Below are 21516 nucleotides of genomic sequence, written 5' to 3'. Positions count from 1 at the left end.
ACTTTTTTTTACAACAGACTTTCGCGCCGACTGCACAGTTCCTGTCTTCACAATAAAAGCCCTGCTTCAGCCTGCCTGCGCTAACAAAATAAGAGTCTCAGAAAGCTAGAGCGCACAAACTAGCAAGCTACGGAGTTTGACGTTATCATCACTACACCAATCAATGCAAGTCATCAGAATTAGGTAATACAACAACTTACATTCTTGTCTTCATGAAAGAAAGGAATCTACAGTACAGGCTAAAAGTTTGGACACACCTTCTCATTCAATGCGTTTTCTTTATTTTCATGACTATTGTAGATTGTCACTAAAGGCATCAAACTATGAATGAACACATGTATGTATGTTATGTACTTAACAAGAAAAGGTAAAATAACTGAAAGCATGTTTTATATTCTAGTTTCTTCAAAATAGCCACCCTTTGCTATGATTACTGCTTTGCACACTCTTGGCATTCTCTCCATGAGCGTCAAGCACACCTGTGAAGTGAAAACCATTTCAGGTGACTACCTCTTGAAGCTCTTATCGTGACTTTAAGAAATATAGATGTAATCATAACAAATAACGATATGCTCATAGTAGAACCGACGAGATACGCTGTTGTACTTGGTATCATTACAGTGGCTATCAGGTGGAGATCCACCCGTGGCGTTTGATTACATTCAGGAAAGCCAGCTTGTTAGCGGTGAGCTAATGTATCCTCCTTTGGTATGTAGTGAAGCATGTTTAGCTACTCCTCATCCTGCAGGGATGATACTGGTCAAACATACTTTATTTATCGCCATGAAGTAGCTAAAACAGTGCCGACTACGGCTGGTCTTAAAGCATTTCTTCCTGAAGGCGTTTCAGTGTTAGAACTTCACCTTTATCTTTAGTTTTTAAGCCAAAATGCGTCCATTCTCTCTTTTCTGCCTACACACTGTGTCTGCTTGTAAGTACTCTGTGATTGTGCACTGCCGAACATGCTCCTCTGCTTGCAAAACCAGCAATGTCACGACGTGACGACGACAGGGGGCGGGGGACCGATACTTTTTAGAGGCGGTATAGTACCGAATATGATTCATTAGTATCGCGGTACTATACTAATACCAGTATACCGTACAAGCCTACCAGACACGATAAAGAAGAAGGAGCAATTTTATCGTGAAGACCGGAAAGTGAGCTCTTGTATTATCTGGAACTCTTGACAGTGTCGAGCACGAGCCGTTTGAAGCCGGCAAGTGCGGGCGTGGATCTTTGCCAACCAAAGTTGCGATGGCCTCAAATACTAAATGTGACGGGTCTGGACTTGTGATGAGTTTGTAGACAGCCGTCACACAATGGACTTCTTTACAGGAAGTTTTATTCTGAAAATGAAGTAAAAACCAAATAAACTAATTCTCTGTGACTCCTTGTCCTCTCTGATTCCTCAGCATCAAAGTGAAAGTTGAATTTTTTGTAAGAAATACACACTATCATTATACAGCAGTGACTCAATATTACATGCAAAAAGTAAACACTGCCGACTAGCGGCCAAAATAAAGAACTGCATGGGGAAAGAGTTAAGATATATATTTACAGGTTTACACATACCTGAAAATTAAGTTAAAAAAATGACATAAAATCCTTCTCTGTGACTCCTTGTTCTGCTCTGTTTCCTACACGTAGAACAAATACTTTTTACCAACAGGACGCAGTGGTCACGTGACATGAAATAAACAAATCTCGCCAACACCGTCACTCACACAAAACGCTTGTAGCGCTCAAAACAACGGCTAAAATAACACAAAAACACTTTTTATCTTAAGGGTGCATAAAAAGTAAACACTATACGGCAAGAATTACCTAAATAAACCGTTTGTTTTTGTTATAAAACGACACGCAGCACGACACCAATTTCGACACAGCTCACCTCATTGAAGGGGAAGGGGAGGAGCTACAGAAGCGAGAGGAAACTACGGAAGCCTGACGGGATACCATGACAGGAAGAAGTAAAATAAAATAAACAAAAATAAATAACTTTTTTGAGATACAATTCCCACAAACAATACTTCAACTGCGATGAAATGGCAACTTGTCCAGGGTACACCCCGCCTTCTGCCCATGTGCAGTTGAGATAGGCTCCAGCAACCCCTGCGACCCCAAACGGGACAAGCGGTAGAAAATGGATGGATAAATGGATGGACAATACTTCAATAACAAAATAGAAACATTCCGAAATATTAATAAAGTGCATTTTTAACTCCGTTACATAAACATAATACTGTATTTTCCGAACTATAAGCCGCAATACCTTTTTTCCCATGCTTTGAACCTTGCGGTTTATACAAAGGTGCGGCTAATTTATGGATGTAACTTTGCTAAGGGATACATTTATGGAATGGATTAATCAAATAAATCAAACAATGTTCACACTCAAAAGTACAAGGACGGAAAATCCTGATAAACATCTTGGACCTTATAAGAAAAGGGGAAAATCTTATTCGGCTCAAAAAGGATGAATAAAGACATCAATGCCTTTTCTGTTTTGTTTTATCAGCAGTTTACATATGTACAGTCGCGGTCAAAAGTTTACATACACCTGTAAAGAACATTATGTCATGGCTGTCTTGAGTTTCCAATACTTTCTAGAACCCAGAGCATCAGGTCGCAATGAAGTTTGGTTCTTTTATGAATTTATTATGGGTCTACTGGAAATGTGGCCAAATCTGCTGGGTCAAAAGTATACATACAGTTATGTTAATATTTGGCAAGTTTCACTGCAATAAGGCGCTTTTGGTAGCCATCCACAAGCTTCTGGCAAGCTATTGGTAGAATTTTTGACCACTCCTCTAAAATTGGTGCACTTCAGTTTAATTTGTTGGTTTTCTAACATGAACTTGTTTCTTCAGCATTGTCCACACGTTTAAGTCAGGACTTTGGGAAAGGCCATTCTAAAACCTTCATTCTAGCCTGATTTTTCCAGTCCTTTACCACTTTTGACGTGTGTTTGGGGTCATTGTCCTGTTGGAACACCCAATTGTGCCCAAAGACTCAACCTCCGAGCTGATGATTTTAGGTTGTTCAGAAGAATTTGGAGGTTATCCTCCTTTTTAATTGTCCCTTTTACTCTTTGTAAAGCACCAGTTCCATTGGCAGCAAAACAGTGCCCAGAGCATAATAGAATAGAATAGAATGGACTTTATTGTCATTATATGTACATATAACGAGATTAAGGACTCCAATTCAAGGTGCCGTAGTGGGTTTAAAAACAAATTACACAAAAGGTAATAAAGATAAAACTAATAATTGAAATAAACAGACTACTATCCAATTAAAATAATATGCGATCCTGTACAATATACAAAACACAATTAAAATACAAAATACTGTACAATATACAGAGCAAGACAAGAGTACCGGAGTAATAAATAGCAATCAGTGTCGAATGTATTGCACTGGAAGGGTAATATTGCACAGTAGGGTATTCGGGTAGGATATTGTACAGGGGTGAATTATTTATTTTAAGTTAGAGTTCAACATGGTGACAGCTCTGGGAAAGAAGCTGTCTCTGAGCCTGTTTGTTTTGGCTCTAATGCACCTGTAGCGCCTGCCCGATGGTAGCAGGTCGAATAGGTGGAAGTCAGGGTGTGTGCTGTCCTTGGTGATGCCTTTTTGCTCTGTTGAGGCAACGGGAGTTGTGTAAATAATAATAATAACTAATACTACCACCACCATGCTAGTCACCCAGATAATAAGTATTAGGGTGTGCTATGAAGCCATTGGCTTTGTCGCCTTCTACAACATGCACGATCTGCTTGTCAGTCCAGCATCATGTTGTGTGTGGCTTCCGTGGCAACACACACATGACTGCAAGGCATACTGGGTGACAAAGTACCCTAATGGTTGTGATATAAACAATTTTAACACTCTTAGCCACACCAATTAAGAACGACAAACACATTTCGGGAGAACATCCTCACAGTAACACAACAAAAACGCAACACAACAAATACCCTGAATCCTTTGTATTCATGACACATCCTGACTATATATAGTATAGCTCGGTTGGTAGAGCGGCCGTGCCAGCAACTTGAGGGTTGCAGGTTCGATCCCTGCTTCCGCCATCCTAGTACCTGCCGTTGTGTCCTTGGGCAAGACACTTTACCCACCTGCTCCCAGTGCCACCCACACTGGTTTAAATGTAAAAGTTAGATATTGGGTTTCACTATGTAAAGTGCTTTGAGTCACTAGAGAAAAAGTGCTATATAAATATAATTCACTTCACTTCACTTCACTATTTTATACACCCCGCTAGCAGCAAACCCCGCCACCCCCCACCCCGTGTGTCGGTAAGGTGTAAAATATATTCAGGAATTATCACGGATACAAAGGATTATGGGTATTTGTTGTGTTGCGTTTATGTTGTGTTACTCTGAGGATGTTCTCCCGAAATGTGTTTGTCAATCTTGTATTGTGTGGCTTAACAGCGTTAAAAAGTTGTTTATATCACAACCATCAGTGTACTCTGTATCACCCAGTATGCCTTTCAATCTTGTACGTGTAATTGCGGAAGCTGCACACAACATGTTGCCAGACCAACCATCGGTTCGAACATGTTGAATGTGTCTAAGGCAATGGCTTCACAGTACGCCCATATTGATGTCTTCAGGATGAACGCTATTGGAAAGTCGCAAGAACGTTAGCAGCTCCAATTGTCATTACTCTGTGAAACCGGTTTAAATAGCTCTGTGAGTGGTAAAGGCGGCCGACCTCTGATGTATTTCAGCGGGCGGTTGGCGGGCAGTTACGGTCCTGATAAAATGTTGGTCCGGGTGGACGGCGGGTGGATGACGACTCTGGTGATGCGGTTGCGGATGATATAATTGCCTATCCGCGCATTTCTACTGGGTATTGTGGCCGAACAGCTCAATTGTTCTTTTATTAGACATCACATGGACAAAGATAAGACCTTCTGGAGGAAAGCTCTGTCAGATAAAACATAAATTGAGCTTGTGGATGGCTACCAAAAGCGCCTTATTGCAGTGAAACTTGCCAAAGGACATGTAACCTCCTGAAGAATTTGCAGGTAATCCTCCTTTTTCATTGTCCTATTTATTCTCTGTAAAGCACCAGTACCATTGACCGCAAAACAGGCCCAGAGCATAATACTACCACCACCATGCTTGACAGTATGCATGGTGTTCCTGGGATTAAAGGCTGCATCTTTTCTCCTCCAAACATATTGCTTTTGACCACGACTGTAAATAAATATTTCCATGTAAATATTTCATTTCAAAATATGCCGCTTATAGTCCGGTGCAGCTAACATAAAAAAAATACATGTATTTCTTTTCAAATTTAGTGGGTGCAGCTTATACTGTATACCGATGTGTCTTACATCTTAATTGTAGCCCGCAATCAGGTCGCAATGTAGCAACTATTTGGAAGGATCGCTTTGTTGTTGTGACTTGATTGTCCTTGTACACTTTAACACTCCACAACTGGGTGATAGAGCAGTGGAAATGTTTTCCGGGCAAATAAGATGTTATCTTGCAGAGCGATACAGCAAGCGACTTTAGGCGCTGCATGTCGGAAGCATGGCTTATGTCAAAAAAACAAAATGCTACCAAGCGAATTGCAAACGAATTAGAAAATGACCCCTTTCCCCCCCAAAAAAGCGGTGGGAAAATTCAGAAAGAGAAACCAATCCAGGCTCTTAAACGCTTGGGAAATGTAAATATTTGGGGAAACGATTTTCTCACATACAGAATGTGACTTTGGCAGAGAGTACAAAGATGAATGCCAGATTGGGACAGCGGTGAACATTCCGCAGGAGAACGTCACAGGTTCATCAAACTCTCTGCAATAAATGCTTGTAGAAGGGACTAAGAGGTGAGAATAATAAGGACTAGGGTTCTCCTGATACCAATATTTTGATACTGGTATCATTTGATACTTTTCTTAATAAAGGGTACCACAAAAAAATGGCATCATTGGTTTTATTTAACAAATAATCTTAAAGCCCTACTGAAATGAGATTTTCTTATTCAAACGGGGATAGCAGGTCCATTCTATGTCTCATACTTGATCATTTCGCGATAGTGCCATATTTTTGCTGAAAGGATTTAGTAGAGAACATCAAGGATAAAGTTCGCAACTTTTGGTCGCTAACAGAAAAGCCCTGCCTTTACCGGAAGTCGCAGACGATGACATCACCGTTGAGGGCTCCTCACATATTCACATAGTTTTTAATGGGAGCCTCCAACAATAAGAGCTATTCGGACCGAGAAAACGACAATTTCATTAATTTGAGTGAGGATGAAAGATTCGTGTTTGAGGATATTGATAGCGACGGACTAGAAAAAAAAAATCAAGTTAAAAAAAAAAACGCGATTGCATTGGGACGGCTTCAGATGTTTTTGGACACATTTACTAGGATAATTCTGGGAAATCCCCTATCTTTCTATTGTGTTGCTAGTGTTTTAGTGAGTTAAATAGTACCTGATAGTCGGAAGGGTGTGTCCACGGGTGTCTTGAGGCCAGTGTCTGAGGGAAGTCGACGGCAGCTTTATGGACGGCACAAGCTCAGCTTATCTCCGGTAAGTGGCGACTTTATACCACAATTTTCTCACCGAAAACTGCTGGTTGACATTTGGTCGGGAACCATGTTCGCTTGACCGTTCTGATCCATAGTAAAGCTTCACCTCCGGGAATTTTAAACAAGGAATCACCGTGTGTTTGTGTGGTTAAAGGCTAAAGCTTCCCAACTCCATCTTTCTAATTTGACTTCTCCATTATTAATTGAACAAATTGGGAAAAAAAATCAGCAATACAGATGTCCAAAATACTGTGTAATTATGCGATTAAAGCAGACGACTTTTAGCTGTGTGTGTGCGTAGCGCTCATATTTCCTAAAAACCCGTGACGTCACTCGTACACGTCAGCATTTCGCGACGTTTTCAACAAGAAACTCCCGGCAAATTTAAAATTGCAATTTAGTAAACTAAACCGTCCGTATTGGCATGTGTTGAAATGTTAATATTTCATCATTGATATATTAACTATCAGACTGCGTGGTCGCTAGTAGTGGGTTTCAGTAGGCCTTTAAGGTACTTTAAACATATGTTTCTTATTGCAAGTTTGTCCTTAAATAAAATCATGAACATACTAGACAACTTGTCTTTTAGTAGTAAGTAAACAAACAAAGGCTTTTTAATTAGTCTGCTGACGTATGTAGTAACATATTGTGTCATTTATTATTCTATTATTTTGTCTACATTATAAGGGACAAGCTGTAAAAATGAATTATTAATCTACTTGTCTATTTACTGTTCATATCTGCTTATTGTCTGTTTCAACATGTTCTATCTACACTTCTGTTAAAATGTAATAATCACTTATTCTTCTGTTGTTTAGATACAATACCAAAATTTAGGTATCGATGCGATACCAAGTAGTTACAGGACTATACATTGGTCATATTCCATCTCCTCATGTATCCAGGGACATATTTCCTGAGTTTATAGACATAAAATGAATTTTGAAAAAAGCAAAAAAGACTTTGTAACGATAAAAAATATCAATGTAATCATAGAAGTATCGACTAGATACGCTCTTGTACTTGGTATCACTACAGTGGATGTTTGGTGTTAAAGTACCAATGATTGTCACACACACACTAGGTGTGGCGAAATTATTCTCTGCATTTGACCCATCCCCCCCACCCCGGGAGGTGAGGGGAGTAGTGAGGAGCAGCGGGGGTCGCGCCCGGGAATCATTTTTGGTGATTTAACCCCCAATTATAACCCTTGATGCTGAGTGCCAAGCAGGGAGGTAATGGGTCCCATTTTTATAGTCTTTGGTATGACTTGGCCGGGGTTTGTACTCACAACCGGACACTCTAACCACTCGGGTGTAGATCCACACATGGCATTTCTTTACATTCAGGCCCCCTATCTGGTGTTAGCGGTGACGTCGGTGATCTATACTGTATCTTCCTACGGTGTTTAGCGAAACATGTTTAGCTATTCCTCGTCCTGCAGTGATAATGGTAATTGTAAGAAACGTACTTTATTTGTCGCCATGGAGGCCAGGATTGGTGATTTAGAAGTAGCTAAAACACTGCCGACTGCGGATAGATGTTGGCCGCAAGCTAGCTAGCCATGTCTTAAAGCTTCCTGAGGGTGTTTCAGTGTTATACCTTCCCCATTATGTTTAGTTGTTAGGCCGAAATGCGTCTGTGGAGGGCGGCGTGGCCTGCGGATCTGCAGCGAAGCGGGGGTGTGCTAGGACTGGCATAAATGGCCAGCTGGGCCTGCTTATCACAAAACCTTTCGCTCTGTTAAATGCAGCAGCCGGGAAGGATAGAGTGTTGTAGAGTGAGGTGGTGGAGGACGAGCGAGAGCAAGACTGACAAGAAAGGACAATTGCTAAAAAAGCCCAAGAAAAACACAATTTATCCATCCATCCATTTTCTACCGCTTATTCCCTTTGGGGTCGCGGGGGGCGCTGGAGCCTATCTCAGCTACAATCGGGCGGAAGGCGGTGTACACCCTGGACAAGTCGCCGCCTCATCGCAGAAAAGGAAAAATTATTGAAAAATAAAACATTTTCATGAATCTGAAAGAGCCTGGCATGTCGGTGTTTTGTGGTCCGAAGAACCCGGAGGGAAGAGGCTTCCACTGCGTCCATTCTCCCTTTTCTGTCTACACACTGTGTCTACTTGCAAGTACTCTGTGTGTGTGTGTGTGAACTTCCGAACATGTTCCTCTGCTTGTAAAACCAGCAATGTCACCATGTGACGACGCTTCGTCATGCCCAGGAACCGGTACTTTTCAAAGAAAGTATAGAACCGTTTTTGATTCATCAGTACCGCGATACTACACTAGTACCAATATACCGTCCAACAATAATAAGGAAAGATATATATATATATATATGTATATATATATATGTCTTGATTGGATTATCCAGAGAATAGTGCTCGATACCGTGGTAGAGCGCAATATGTAGGTGTGGGAAAAAAATCACAAGACTACTTCATCTCTATAGATCTGTTTCATGAGGGGTTCCCTCAATCATCAGGAGATGATTGAGGGAACCCCTCATGAAACAGATCTATAGAGATGAAGTAGTCTTGTGATTTTTTTCCCACACCTACATATATATATATATATATATATAAACATTAATATAAAAACATATATATACATATATACACATATATACATATATATATATACACATATATATACATATATATGCACACATATATATACATATATATACACATATATATACATATATATACACACATATATATATACATATATATACATACATACATACATATACATATATATATATATATATATATACACATACATATATACATACATACATATATATATACATACATACATACACATATATATATATATACATATATATGTAGGTGTGGGAAAAAATCACGAGACTACTTCATCTCTACAGATCTGTTTCATGAGGGGTTCCCTCAATCATCAGGAGATTTTAATGGAAGCATTCACATACAATGGTTTATATAGAGCACAGAGTGGGTGGGTACAAGCAGGCGTAGGGTGTGGTGATTGGCTCATGTGTTACCTAGGAGGTGTTTCCGTCAATGGCGGCATGTTGAAATGATTTCACTGCGCTTGTTGAGGGATGATAGATCTGGATGATATATAATAAACAGTTTCTCTTTTAAGCATAGGTTGCATCTTTTATTACCACTGTTGTAAGGTGTGCTGGATGCAAGAATTTGCCATGTTATTGAATATTCAACATTATTGTCTTTGAGGTTCCAAATGTGTTTGCTGAGTTCTGTAGAATTCTGCAAAGTCTGGTTTCTAAAGGAGGCGTTGTGATTATTCCATCTTGTTTTGAACGCTCCTTCGGTTAATCCTACGTACGTGTCGGATGTGTTAATGTCCTTGCGTATTACCTTTGCTTGGTAAACGACTGATGTCTGTAAGCACCTTCCGTTGAGAGGGCAATCAGGTTTCTTGCGACAGTTACATTCATTATTGGTTACAGAGTCGTTTAGTCTGGGGGTAGGCAGTCCTTTTGCAATTGCTTTGTTGTGGTTTGAAATGATTTGTTGCATGTTATTCATACAGCTGTAGCTCAATTTATTGTTGTTCTTGTTGAATATTTTTCTTAGGGTGTTGCCTTTGGGGAAGTGTTTGTCGATCAGAGTGAGGAACTTGCGGCCGATGTTGGTTGAGACGTCTTTGCTGAATGGCGGATTGTACCAGATGATGTTGTTTCGTTTTCTGCTCTTTTTTGGTTGGTTTCCTGGGGTGGGTTCATAGGTGAGGGTGAAGTTGTATCCGCTTTCATCAAGTGCTTTCTGGTACGGGGGGGTTGCTTGGTCGAATTCAGCTTTGCTGGATGACAGCATCGATAGCCTTTTATTAATTCCGGTAGGTATTCTTTTCGTGGTGGTGGGTGGGTGGTTGCTGTCGTGGTGCACGTATTGGAGTGTTGTGTTGGGTTTCGTGAATGGTTGGTAGCTGTTATTTCTCAGGTTGAAAGTGACGTCGAGGAAGTTGACGGTTTGCTTGTTGGCTTCAATCGTGATCCGTAGGCCGTTTTCTTTGAAGATTTGGCATATGCGCTTCTTGGTGTTCTCGCTGCTCCTTGGCGAGGCGCGGCACACTGCCAGTCCATCATCACGGTAAATACCAAGGTTCAGGTTGAGGCTAGCAAGCTGGGAGAGGAGGAAACTCCCAACGATTTCACACGTTTCTGCTCCGTCAAAACTCCCCATAGTAACGTCAAATGTTGAATTGTTCTTTTTTTGCCATGGTGTACTGTTGTGGATGAGTATGGAGTTCTTTGCGTGGATGATGATGTTTCTTTCGTTGCCTGTGATTGAGTCGTAGTCCGAGGCGAAGTTTAGTGCTTGGGTCAGTAGGTCTTGCGTGATGGAAGGGTAAAATTCTTCGATGTCGAAGGAGATAAAGTTGTGTTGTTGTTTGTCTTGGATGTTGTTAAACCATTTGATTACTGCTGCTGTATTTCTCCATTGGTTGAGTGGTGTTTTGTCCTTGATTTTTGCGTTGATTCTGTCCAGGATTATTTTGCAGATTTTTCCTATTTCGGATTTAGTTAGGTTTATTAGTCGGCATGTTGGGTTATTTGCGAAGTTGGGTTTGTGGTCCTTCAATGTGATGAAGGCTTCTTTGTTGGCTGTGGCGTCCACCCTGTCCTCAATGTCCAGTTCGGTTGCGATCCGCTTGTTTTCCAGGTGGATGTTCTGTAAAGTGTTGGGTTGCGCTTTTTTGTATGATTTGGTGATGCTTTTGTCCAGTAAAGAGTTATGTTCTGGTATGTCCATTCTGTAGAAGTTTGTGGTTTTATCGGCGGCTATGATGAGGTTGCTTACTTTCTTGATGCGCTCCGTGTCATTTTTCAGCTTGGTGAGGAATGGGTTGCGGGCTGGCTTAAATTTGACTGATTGTATCATTTTGAGCATGTCGTTCTCAAAGTCCTTTAATTCCTTGACTGTGGGTGGGTTCTTGGTAGATTTGAATCCGTAAGTTTCCTTTTGCGTTCCTTTTGTTTCAGGGTGGAGGAAAAAGTGTGCTTTCCACCGCATCCTTCTTAGGAAGTGTTCCGTCTTTTCTATGAGTCTTTGCTTGTAGTCCTGCTGCGCGGGTATGGGAATGTTCTTCGTGGAGTAGTCGATGCTGAACTTTTCCATTTCGGATCGTCGTACAGTGCTCAACAAATGTCAATTTGGAGCGGAATATGTCTTGATTGGATTATCCAGAGAATAGAATACCGTGGTAGAGCGCAATATACATATATATATACATATATATACATATATATATATATATATATATATATATATTTGCCAGCTTTCCTTTGGCGAGGTTAATTTTTAGGTGTGTGGAATGGGAGAAGATCAAACACGCTACATTTGAATTTAACAGAGATTGTCCCGGCATTTTGACTGGACTCTTCTTCCAAGAAACACTCTTGTCTGAATCCAGCTTTGCTCGACGGAGCACATGTAGCCTCAAAAGACAAATGCGCTCGCAGTGAGACAAGTGTTTTATTTAAGGATAATGCAGTGACTCTGTTTCCTGTCATGAGACACAGCCGCTGACAATGTTCCCCCCTCGGGAAAAAAGATCTGGGTCAGTTTTTGGGCAGTAAAGTGGCTCGGTGTTTCAAAATATGCTGTAGTAGATTTAGCGATCGGTACCTTTCACATTGTAATTTGAATGGTATCAACCTGGTAATCGATATCGGTACTCAACGGTACCATTTCTTGGTGCTTCTGTGTGTGTTTATCCATCCATCCATCCATTTTCTACCACTTGCCCCTTTCGGGGTCGCGGGGGGTGCTGGAGCCTATCTCAGCTGCATTCGGGTGGAAGGCGGCATACACCCTGGACAAGTCGTGCGTGTGTGTTTATGTGTTAGTTTATTAATAAAATATTTATTTTATACTTATATTATGCTAGACCCACTCGACGTTCATTGCATCCGATCACCCACATCTGCGGTCCTCTCCAAGGTTTCTCATAGTCATTCACATTGACATCCCACTAGGTTATGAGTTTTTCCTTGCCCTTATGAACCGAGAATGTCGCTGTGGCTTGTGCAGCCCTTTGAGACACTTGTGATTTAGGGCTATATAAATAAATATTGATTGATTTTTATTATTTCAACCTTAAACAGTGAACTGATACAAAAAAATGTGCTATCCAATTGTTATATCTTGATTTCTTACAATTCTGAGTTCCATTTGCAGGTTTATACAATATATTTTTCAAGCAGTTGCAATGCAGTATGTAGTCTTTAACATTAAGCTGAAACTAAATCGCCCAATCGCATACTTTCCAACCTTGAGACTTCAGAATTCGGGAGATCTGGTGAGGGGGTGCGGGGTTTCAGGTGAGGGGTAGCGGTTGTGGGGGCGGCGGGGGCAACTAGCATGGGGTGTATATATTTTAATATATATATATATATATATATATATATATATATATATATTTCCATATTAGTTGGGAAATTGTGTTGGATGTAAATATAAATGGAATACAATGATTTGCAAAACATTTTCAAGCCATATTCAGCTGAATATGCTACAAAGAGAGCATATTTGATGTTTAAACTGATAAACAAATTGTATTTTTTTTTTTTGCCAATAATGATTAACTTTAGAATTGAATGCCAGGAACACGTGACAAAGAAGTTGGGAAAGGTGGCAATAAATACTGATAAAGTTGAGGAATGCTCATCAAACACTTATTTAGAACATCCCACAGGTGTGCAGGCTAATTGGGAACAGGTGGGTGCCATGATTGGGTATAAAAACTGCTTCCCAAAAAATGCTCAGGAAGAAAGGATGGGGCAAGGTACACCCCTTTGTCCACAACTGCGTGAGCAAATAGTCAAACAGTTTAAGAAAGTTTCTCAAAGTGCAATTTCAAGAAATTTAGGGATTTAAACATTTACGGTCCATAATATGATCAAAAGGTTCAGACAATCTGGAGAAATCACTCCACGTAAGCGGCTTGGCCGGAAACCAACATTGAATGACAGTGACCTTCGAACCCTCAGACGGCACTGTATCAAAAACCGACATCAATTTCTAAAGGATATCACCACATGGGCTCAGGAACACTTCAGAAAACCACTGTCACTAAATACAGTTGGTCGCTACATCTGTAAGTGCAAGTTAAAGCTCTACTATACAAAGCGAAAACCATTTATCAACAACATCCAGAAACGCCGCCGGCTTCTCTGGGCCCGAGATAATCTATGATGGACTGATGCAAAGTGGAAAAGTGTTCTGTGGTCTGACAAGTCCACATTTCAAATTGTTTTTGGAAATATTCGACATTGTGTCATTCGGACCAAAGGGGAAGAGAACCATCCAGACTGTTATCGACGCAAAGTTCAAAAGCCAGCATCTGTGATGGTATGGGGGTGCATTAGTGCCCATGGCATGGGTAACTTAGACATCTGTGAAGGCACCATTAATGCTGAACGGTACATACAGGTTTTCGAACAACATATGCTGCCATCTAAGCGCCGTCTTTTTCATGGACGCCCCTGCTTATTTCAGCAAGACAATGCCAAGCCACATTCAGCACTTGTTACAACAGCGTGAATTCGTAAAAAAAAGAGTGCGGGCACTCTCCTGGCCCGCCTGCAGTCCAGATCTGTCTCCCATCGAAAATGTGTGGCGCATTATGAAGTGTAAAATACGACAGTGGAGACCCCGGACTGTTGAACGACTGCAGCGCTACATAAAACAAGAATGGGAAAGAATTCCACTTTCAAAGCTTCAACAATTAGTTTCCTCAGTTCCCAAACGTTTATTGAGTGTTGTTAATAGAAAAAGTGATGTAAAGTGTTGTTAATAGAAAAAGTGATGTAACACAGTGGTGAACATGCCCTTTCCCAACTACTTTGGCACGTGTTGCAACCATGAAATTCTAAGTTAATTATTATTTACATCCTCGGTATGCCTACATAAGGGCAAGGAAAACTCACACCCAGTGGGACGTCGGTGACAATGATGACTATGAGAACCTTGGAGAGGACCGCATATGTGGGCAAACCATAAATATATATATACATATAAATAAATATATATACATATACATATGTATATATATTTATGCATAGCTCGGTTGGTAGAGTGGCTGTGCCAGCAACTTGAGGGTTGCAGGTTCGATTCCCGCTTGTGCCATCCTAGTTACTGCCGTTGTGTCCTTGGGCAAGACACTTTACCCACCTGCTCCCAGTGCCACCCACACTGGTTTAAATGTAACTTAGATATTGGGTGTCACTATGTAAAGCGCTTTGAGTCACTTGAGAAAAAGCGCTATATAAATATAATTCACTTCACTACATATATACATACATACATATATATATACATACATATATATATATATATATACATACATATATACACAAATATATATATACACACATACATATATATATATACACATACATATATACACACATTTATATACATAAACATAAATATATACATACATATATATATATACACATACATATATATACACATATATATGTATGTATATATACACATATATATGTATGTGTATATATACATACATATACATGTATATATATACATACATATACATGGATATATATACATACATATACATGGATATATATATATATACATACATATACATATATATACATACATATACATGTATATATAAACATGTATATGTATGTATATATATACATGTATATGTATGTATATATATATACATGTATATGTATGTATATATATACATGTATATGTATGTATATATATATACATGTATATGTATGTATATATATACATGTATATGTATGTATATATACATATGTATATATACACATACATATACATGTACAGTATATATATATATATATACATACATACACATGTATATATACACATACATATACATGTATATATACACACACACATATGTATACATACCTCTATATATATATATATATATATATATATATATATATATATATATATATATATATATATATATGGCTCAATTTTTGTTTGAAATAAGAGTTGTGGAAATTATTGGAAACCATGACATTATGTCCTTCACGTGTATGTTAACGTTTGACCACGACTGTATACCATGTTGGAAATGATCCTACAGGATGCTGACTACGCGTGACAAGAATGCGGACCAGTGAACCCGCTTATGATTCAATATAAAAATTCAGGAACCGGGATGAAATCCGGCCACCTGTGATGGCTCGAGTCGTTATCCATGCTGTTTCCCTAGGATATCCTGCCTTTGGGATCGGGTGGGATGGCTGACTGATGAAAAACTGAAGTGCATACAGCTGGAATCAGTATGAAAGGAAAGCCACAGCAAAAATGACAAACAATTACCCAGAGACACCACACCGTTTAACGCATCTGAGGCAAAACACCGCCCCTCAGACACCGGTCTGTATACTAACCCCATTTAATGGGTCATTCCGCAAGAGGAAAATGTGTGACTGCAGGCTGTTGAGTCAATACTACTCAGGCTGATATATGAAAGTGCGAACACAGTGCAGCGTTCTCTCGTGAGGGACACAAAAGAGCAAACAACGGTATATTTCTGCCGCAAATGCAAACAACTTAAAGGGAACTGCACTTCAAGTTGCACCTATCGTTCACAATCCTTAGGAGAGACATGTAAAAATCAGCTCGTTCTGGACGGCTATCAATGATGCTAATGAGAGCAATCTATTCTACCTCTAAATCACTATAAAATGCATTAAAAAACCGTAAACAATGCTTCATTTACATTCCGTAACCTGTATAATAACCAAGCTGTAGCGACATAGTTATTTTAAAAGTGAAGGCTGAATCGCAGTTGAGTTTTTAAAGTACAACACAATGCGATAGGACAGTGTTTTTCAACTTTTTTGGAGCCAAGGCACATTTTTTTAATTGAAAAAATACACAGGCACACCATCACCAGCACTCCTCAGCCTTCCTGGTAAGGTATATTCAGGTGTACTGGAGAGGAGGCTACACCGGATAGTCGAACCTTGGATTCAGGAGGAACAGTGGTGTTTTCGTCCTGGTCGTGGAACTGTGGGCTAGTCCTCTACTCTCGGTAGGGTCCTTGAGGGTGCATGGGAGTTTGCCCAACCAGTCTACATGTGCTTTGTGGACTTGGAGAAGGCATTGGTCCGCATTGCCGGCAGTAAGTCGGACACGTTTCCAGTGAGGGTTGGACTCCGCCAAGGCTGCCCTTTGTCATAAATTCTGTTCATAACTTTTATGGACCGAATTTCTAGGCGCAGTCAGGGCGTGGAGGGGATCCGGTTTGGTGGCTGCAGGATTAGGTCTCTGCGTTTTGCAGATGATGTCCTGATGGTTTCATCCGGCCAGGATCTTCAGCTCTCACTGGATCGGTTTGCAGCAGAGTGTGGAGCGACTGAGATAAGAATCAGCACCTCCAAGTCCGAGTCCATGGTTCTCACCCGGAAAAGGGTGGAGTGTCATCTCCAGGTTGGGGAAGAGACCCTGCCACAAGTGAAGGAGTTCAATTATGTCGGGGTCTTGTTCACTAGTGAGGGAAGAGGGGATCATGAGATCGACAGGCGGATTGGTGCGGCGTCTTCAGTAATGCAGACACTGTCTCGATCCGTTGTGGTGAAGAAGGAGCTGAGCCGGAAGGCAAAGCTCTCAATTTACCGGTTGATCTATGTTCCCATCCTCACCTATCTATGGTCATGAGCTTTGGGTTATGACCGAAAGGACATCACCAAGGGTACAAGCCGCCGAAATGAGTTTCCTCCGCTGGGTGGCGAGGCTCTCCCTTCGAGATAAGGTAAGATGCTCTGCCGTCCGGGAAGAGCTCAAAGTAAAGCCGCTGCACCTTCACAGCAAGAGTAGCCAGATGAGGTGGTTCGGGCATCTGGTCAGGATGCCACCCGAATGCCTCCCGAGGGAGTTGTTTCGGGCACGTCCGACCAGTAGGAGGCCACAGGGAGGACCCAGGACACGTTGGGAATACTATGTCTGGCCTGGGAACGCCTCGGGATTCCCCGGGAAGAGCTGGACAAGGTCGCTGGGGAGAGGAGAGTCTGGGCTTCCCTGCTTAGGCTGCCGACCTCGGATAAGCGGAGATATATATGTACTTTCAATGTGTATATTGTAAATATTCCATATTGTTATAAAGGTGTATATATATATATATATATATATATATATATATATATACATATATATATATATACATATACATATATATATATATACATATACATATATATATATATATATATATATATATATATATATACATATATATATATATATATATATATATACATATATATATATATATATATATATACATATATATATATATACACAGTATATACTTGCAGAGTGTATATAAAACGTTGATGGAGGTTTTTGAAGTTATTTTAGAGTGCTTTGAAGGCTACAACGGCGACTCCCATTCCAAGCGTTTTTTTAATTATCTTTAAAATCCCCTCCCAAAACAGAAATATGTGTTCTTTTCTCTGATAATTGAGAACGATAGGCGAAATCCCCCCCCCCCCCCCCCCCAAAAAAAGTGCAATTATCCTTTGACCATATTGTTTGACTACTCACAACCTGTTAGAACATTCCCAGTCAATAAAAGGCATGAATGGAGAAAAGCTGTGCATAGAGTAAACACTCAGCAGACTCTAATTGAACACACTTTTGAGGTGCATTCTCCGATAGGAGTGTGATTCATACCAACACACGATGAAAGCATTCCAGTGTGCGAGACAATGGTGTCTGATTGACAATACCAGAGGAAGCTATAGGCTTAGAGGCGAATGACTGAGGCCTGGATATCCCGTTCCTGCAATCTGACACAGTCACTGTCTCCCCCCCCCCCCCACTGCTTCGCCTTGGAATCCACCACTTCATCAGGCCAAGGAGGGGCATATCTCATCAAAAAGTCCTGTTCAGAGGAGAATGTTTGGTCGGTGTTAAGTTTTCAAGCATCGCCCCGACTCTAAACCAGCAGGGAGTGTTAAAGAATAGTTGTTTTTCTGAACAGGCCTGTTGCATTGGTCCAGTTTCCTTCGATTGTGATGGCATTCCCTAAGGATGCTTCAACAACAAGAAGACACAATCGAGGACAAACCTAAGAATGGTGTTGGGTCATGCGGAACGAGTGCATTGAGCCGTACAAAAAGTATTTTTTTAAAGAGTGCAGTTTGTGCATTTAGCAAAGGGGCTCTTTCACTTTATGTGTTGGATTGGTTGTGTGGTGCCAGCTGCGAACGGGGCAGAGAAACATCCAGGAATACTAATCAGTCAATGAAAGCCCAGAGTGCAGATTCAGATATCAGCAAGCGAATACTGATGAACCCTTTTGCCAATTCACAGCTCGGAGCAAGAGGACAACATTTGCGTTTTACTTAAGCATTCAAGTCAACAACATTGGGAACAAGAACCTTTCGGGTATCAAAAGTGACCAGGTAGTTTGTTGTATGTATCCTCCCTTCACAAATCTACTGAAACACAAAGAATCCGGTTTGCCCGATTCCTAGAAACAGTTTCCTGTTCAACGCACAAACAAAAGAATGCACACCATAACACAAAGCCGATTTGGTCGAGTTGATACGTTATAAAACTGAGAACACCATCTCAGATAGTTCTTTCATTGTGATTAATGTTGAAAACCTTAACCTAGTGGTGGTCTCCAGCATGGGGGACATGAACCGGTTACAGCATCACAAGGATAGGTAAGTCCTACCTGGAACAGTGGCCTTGAAACACACCCGCGAGCGTGTAACAGTTGCAGAGGACTGTGGAAACTCCTGGCGTGCACGCCAAGACGTCGGAAAGCCGTGGAGGTGAGAGTCCAGAGATAACTCTGCTGCTGGGTACAGACTGAATCATCCAGGCTTGACCAGAGAGCCTCCATGGCTCAGACCGTAAAGACCAGCGAGAGGAATAGCCACACTACCTAAAGACCTCAAAAGCCCAGATGAATCTTTTCAGGTAACACCCCCCAAAGGTCCAGGAATGGGCGGCTGTGATTAGCCTTTGATTTCCTCCTGAGACCACTTAGATAAGTTAATAATAGTTTCATCTTGGACATTGGCTGCCCTATCCTGACTCTCTGGGATGCTTCCTCAGGGTCAAAACCTGCAGGTCCCGCTGTCCCAGTCCCACACAGCGAATAGTCCCTGGTGACCCTCTCTTGTTTCTTTCCTCTCTCCCACTCAGGCCGCACGTCTCTGGTCTGAATCGCCACAAAAACAAACATTCTCACTAAGGAAATGCAGCCGCTCTCCTCCACTCTCTCACCCTGCTAATTTTTAAAGCGATACACACCACGGAATAAAATGCTCACTGTACATGTATTCATTCTGAATCTGAGAATGAATGTGCAACAAGTGTCGCCATAGTTACTAAACTGTTACTACCGTATTTTTTGGACCATTGGGCGCACCGGATTAAAAGGCGCACTGCCGATGAACGGGTCTGTTCAGGTCTATTTTCATACAAAAGGCGCATTAAAAGGCTCACATTATGATTCTTTTTCTAAATTTAAAACATTATCTTGTACTGTATTGACATTCACACTTTACTTAACCCTTGTGTAATGTTCATATTGTTGTTACACAGCCAGCGTTTGTGGGTCCGGTGGACCCATTGCATTTTGTGGCTTTTAATGCCTCACAATCAAACACTTTCATGTTAAAATACTGAACAGATGTTTACCTTATCCCAATAAACATCTGTTCCGTATTTTGACATAAAAAGTGTTTGATTGTGAGGCATTAAAAGCCACAAAATGCAACGGGTCCATCAGACCCACAAACGCTGGCTGAGTAACAACAATATGAACGTTGCACGGAAAATTTATCTGCCAGTTTCTGCATCCCACGGGGATTCTTCTTTTGTGTTTCTGCACCTGCGGTTCCCACACAAGGTTGCAACATTGTTTGTCAACACTGTCTGCTCTCATTTTCTCGATCATTTGACCCTCTGATGTTCTGTGTACCTACACTCTGTCCTCCTCCTGTCTAGGCCTGCTGTGTGTTTGTGTGTGCGTGTGCATGTGCGTGCGTGTGGTACACAAAACATCAATTTCCACACTTCTTTTAGCCCCGGTTCCAATGGACCCCGACATCCATCGATCCATCTTCTTCCGCTTATCTGAGGTCGGGTCGCGGGGGCAGCAGCCTAAGCAGAGAAGCCCAGACTTTCCTCTCCCCAGCCACTTTGTCCAGCTCTACCAGGGGGATCCTGAGGCGTTCCCAGGCCAGCCGGGAGACATAGTCTTCTCAACGTGTCCTGGGTCTTTCCCGTGGCCTCCTACCGGTCGGACGTGCCCTCAACACCTCCCTAGGGAGGCATTCGGGTGGCATCCTGACCAGATGCCCGAACCACCTCATCTGGCTCCTCTCTATGTGGAGGAGCAGCGGCTTTACTTTGAGCTGCCCCCAGATGAAAGAGCTTCCCACCCTAAGGGAGAGACCCACCACCAGGGGGAGGAAACTCATTTCGGCCGCTTGTACCCGTGAGCTTGTCCTTTCGGTCACAACCCAAAGCTCATGACATTAGGGTGAGGATGGGAACGTAGATCGACCGGTAAATTGAGAGCTTTTACTTCTGGCTCAGCTCCTTCTTAACACAACGGATCGATACAGCGTCCGCATTACTGAAGACGCCGCACCGATCCGCCTGTCGATCTCACAATCCACTCTTCGCTCACTCGTGAAAAAGACTCCGAGGTACTTTAACTCCTCTACTTGAGGCAGGGTCTCCTCCCCAAAGTGCCACCCTTTTCCAGTCCAGAACAATGGACTTGGACTTGGAGTCGCTTCACACTCGGCTGCGAACCGATCCAGTGAGAGCTGAAGATCCTGGCCAGATTAAGCCATTAGGACCACATTATCTGCTAAAAGCAGAGACCCAATCCTGCAACCACCAAACCAGATCCCCTCCACGCCCTGACTGCGCCTAGAAATTCTGTCCTTAAA

The 21516-nt window shown here is 41.5% G+C and overlaps 1 protein-coding gene across 7 annotated transcripts in view; it reads right to left on the bottom strand.

Annotated features, from left to right (window-relative positions):
* Positions 1–21516, bottom strand: part of LOC133562911 (FERM domain-containing protein 4A-like) — a 182992-nt gene that overhangs the window by 125895 nt on the left and 35581 nt on the right. For 2 of the 7 annotated variants that reach the window (XM_061916744.1, XM_061916740.1), the window contains exon 1: positions 19278–19798. The exons of 1 other annotated variant lie outside the window; for it this stretch is intronic. In XM_061916744.1, coding sequence (XP_061772728.1) covers positions 19278–19448 — 171 coding nt within the window. In that variant the 5' untranslated portion in view covers positions 19449–19798. Of the gene's footprint in view, positions 1–19277; positions 20114–21516 lie in introns of those variants that run through there. 4 more of the 7 variants (XM_061916739.1, XM_061916741.1, XM_061916737.1 and 1 more) reach the window with 4 other exon arrangements.

This window comes from Nerophis ophidion, linkage group LG12 (assembly GCF_033978795.1).
Source record: "Nerophis ophidion isolate RoL-2023_Sa linkage group LG12, RoL_Noph_v1.0, whole genome shotgun sequence".
NCBI lineage: Eukaryota > Metazoa > Chordata > Actinopteri > Syngnathiformes > Syngnathidae > Nerophis > Nerophis ophidion.
The sequence above is the reverse complement of the archived record's forward strand: the minus strand, read 5'-3'. Positions and strand labels throughout refer to the sequence as shown.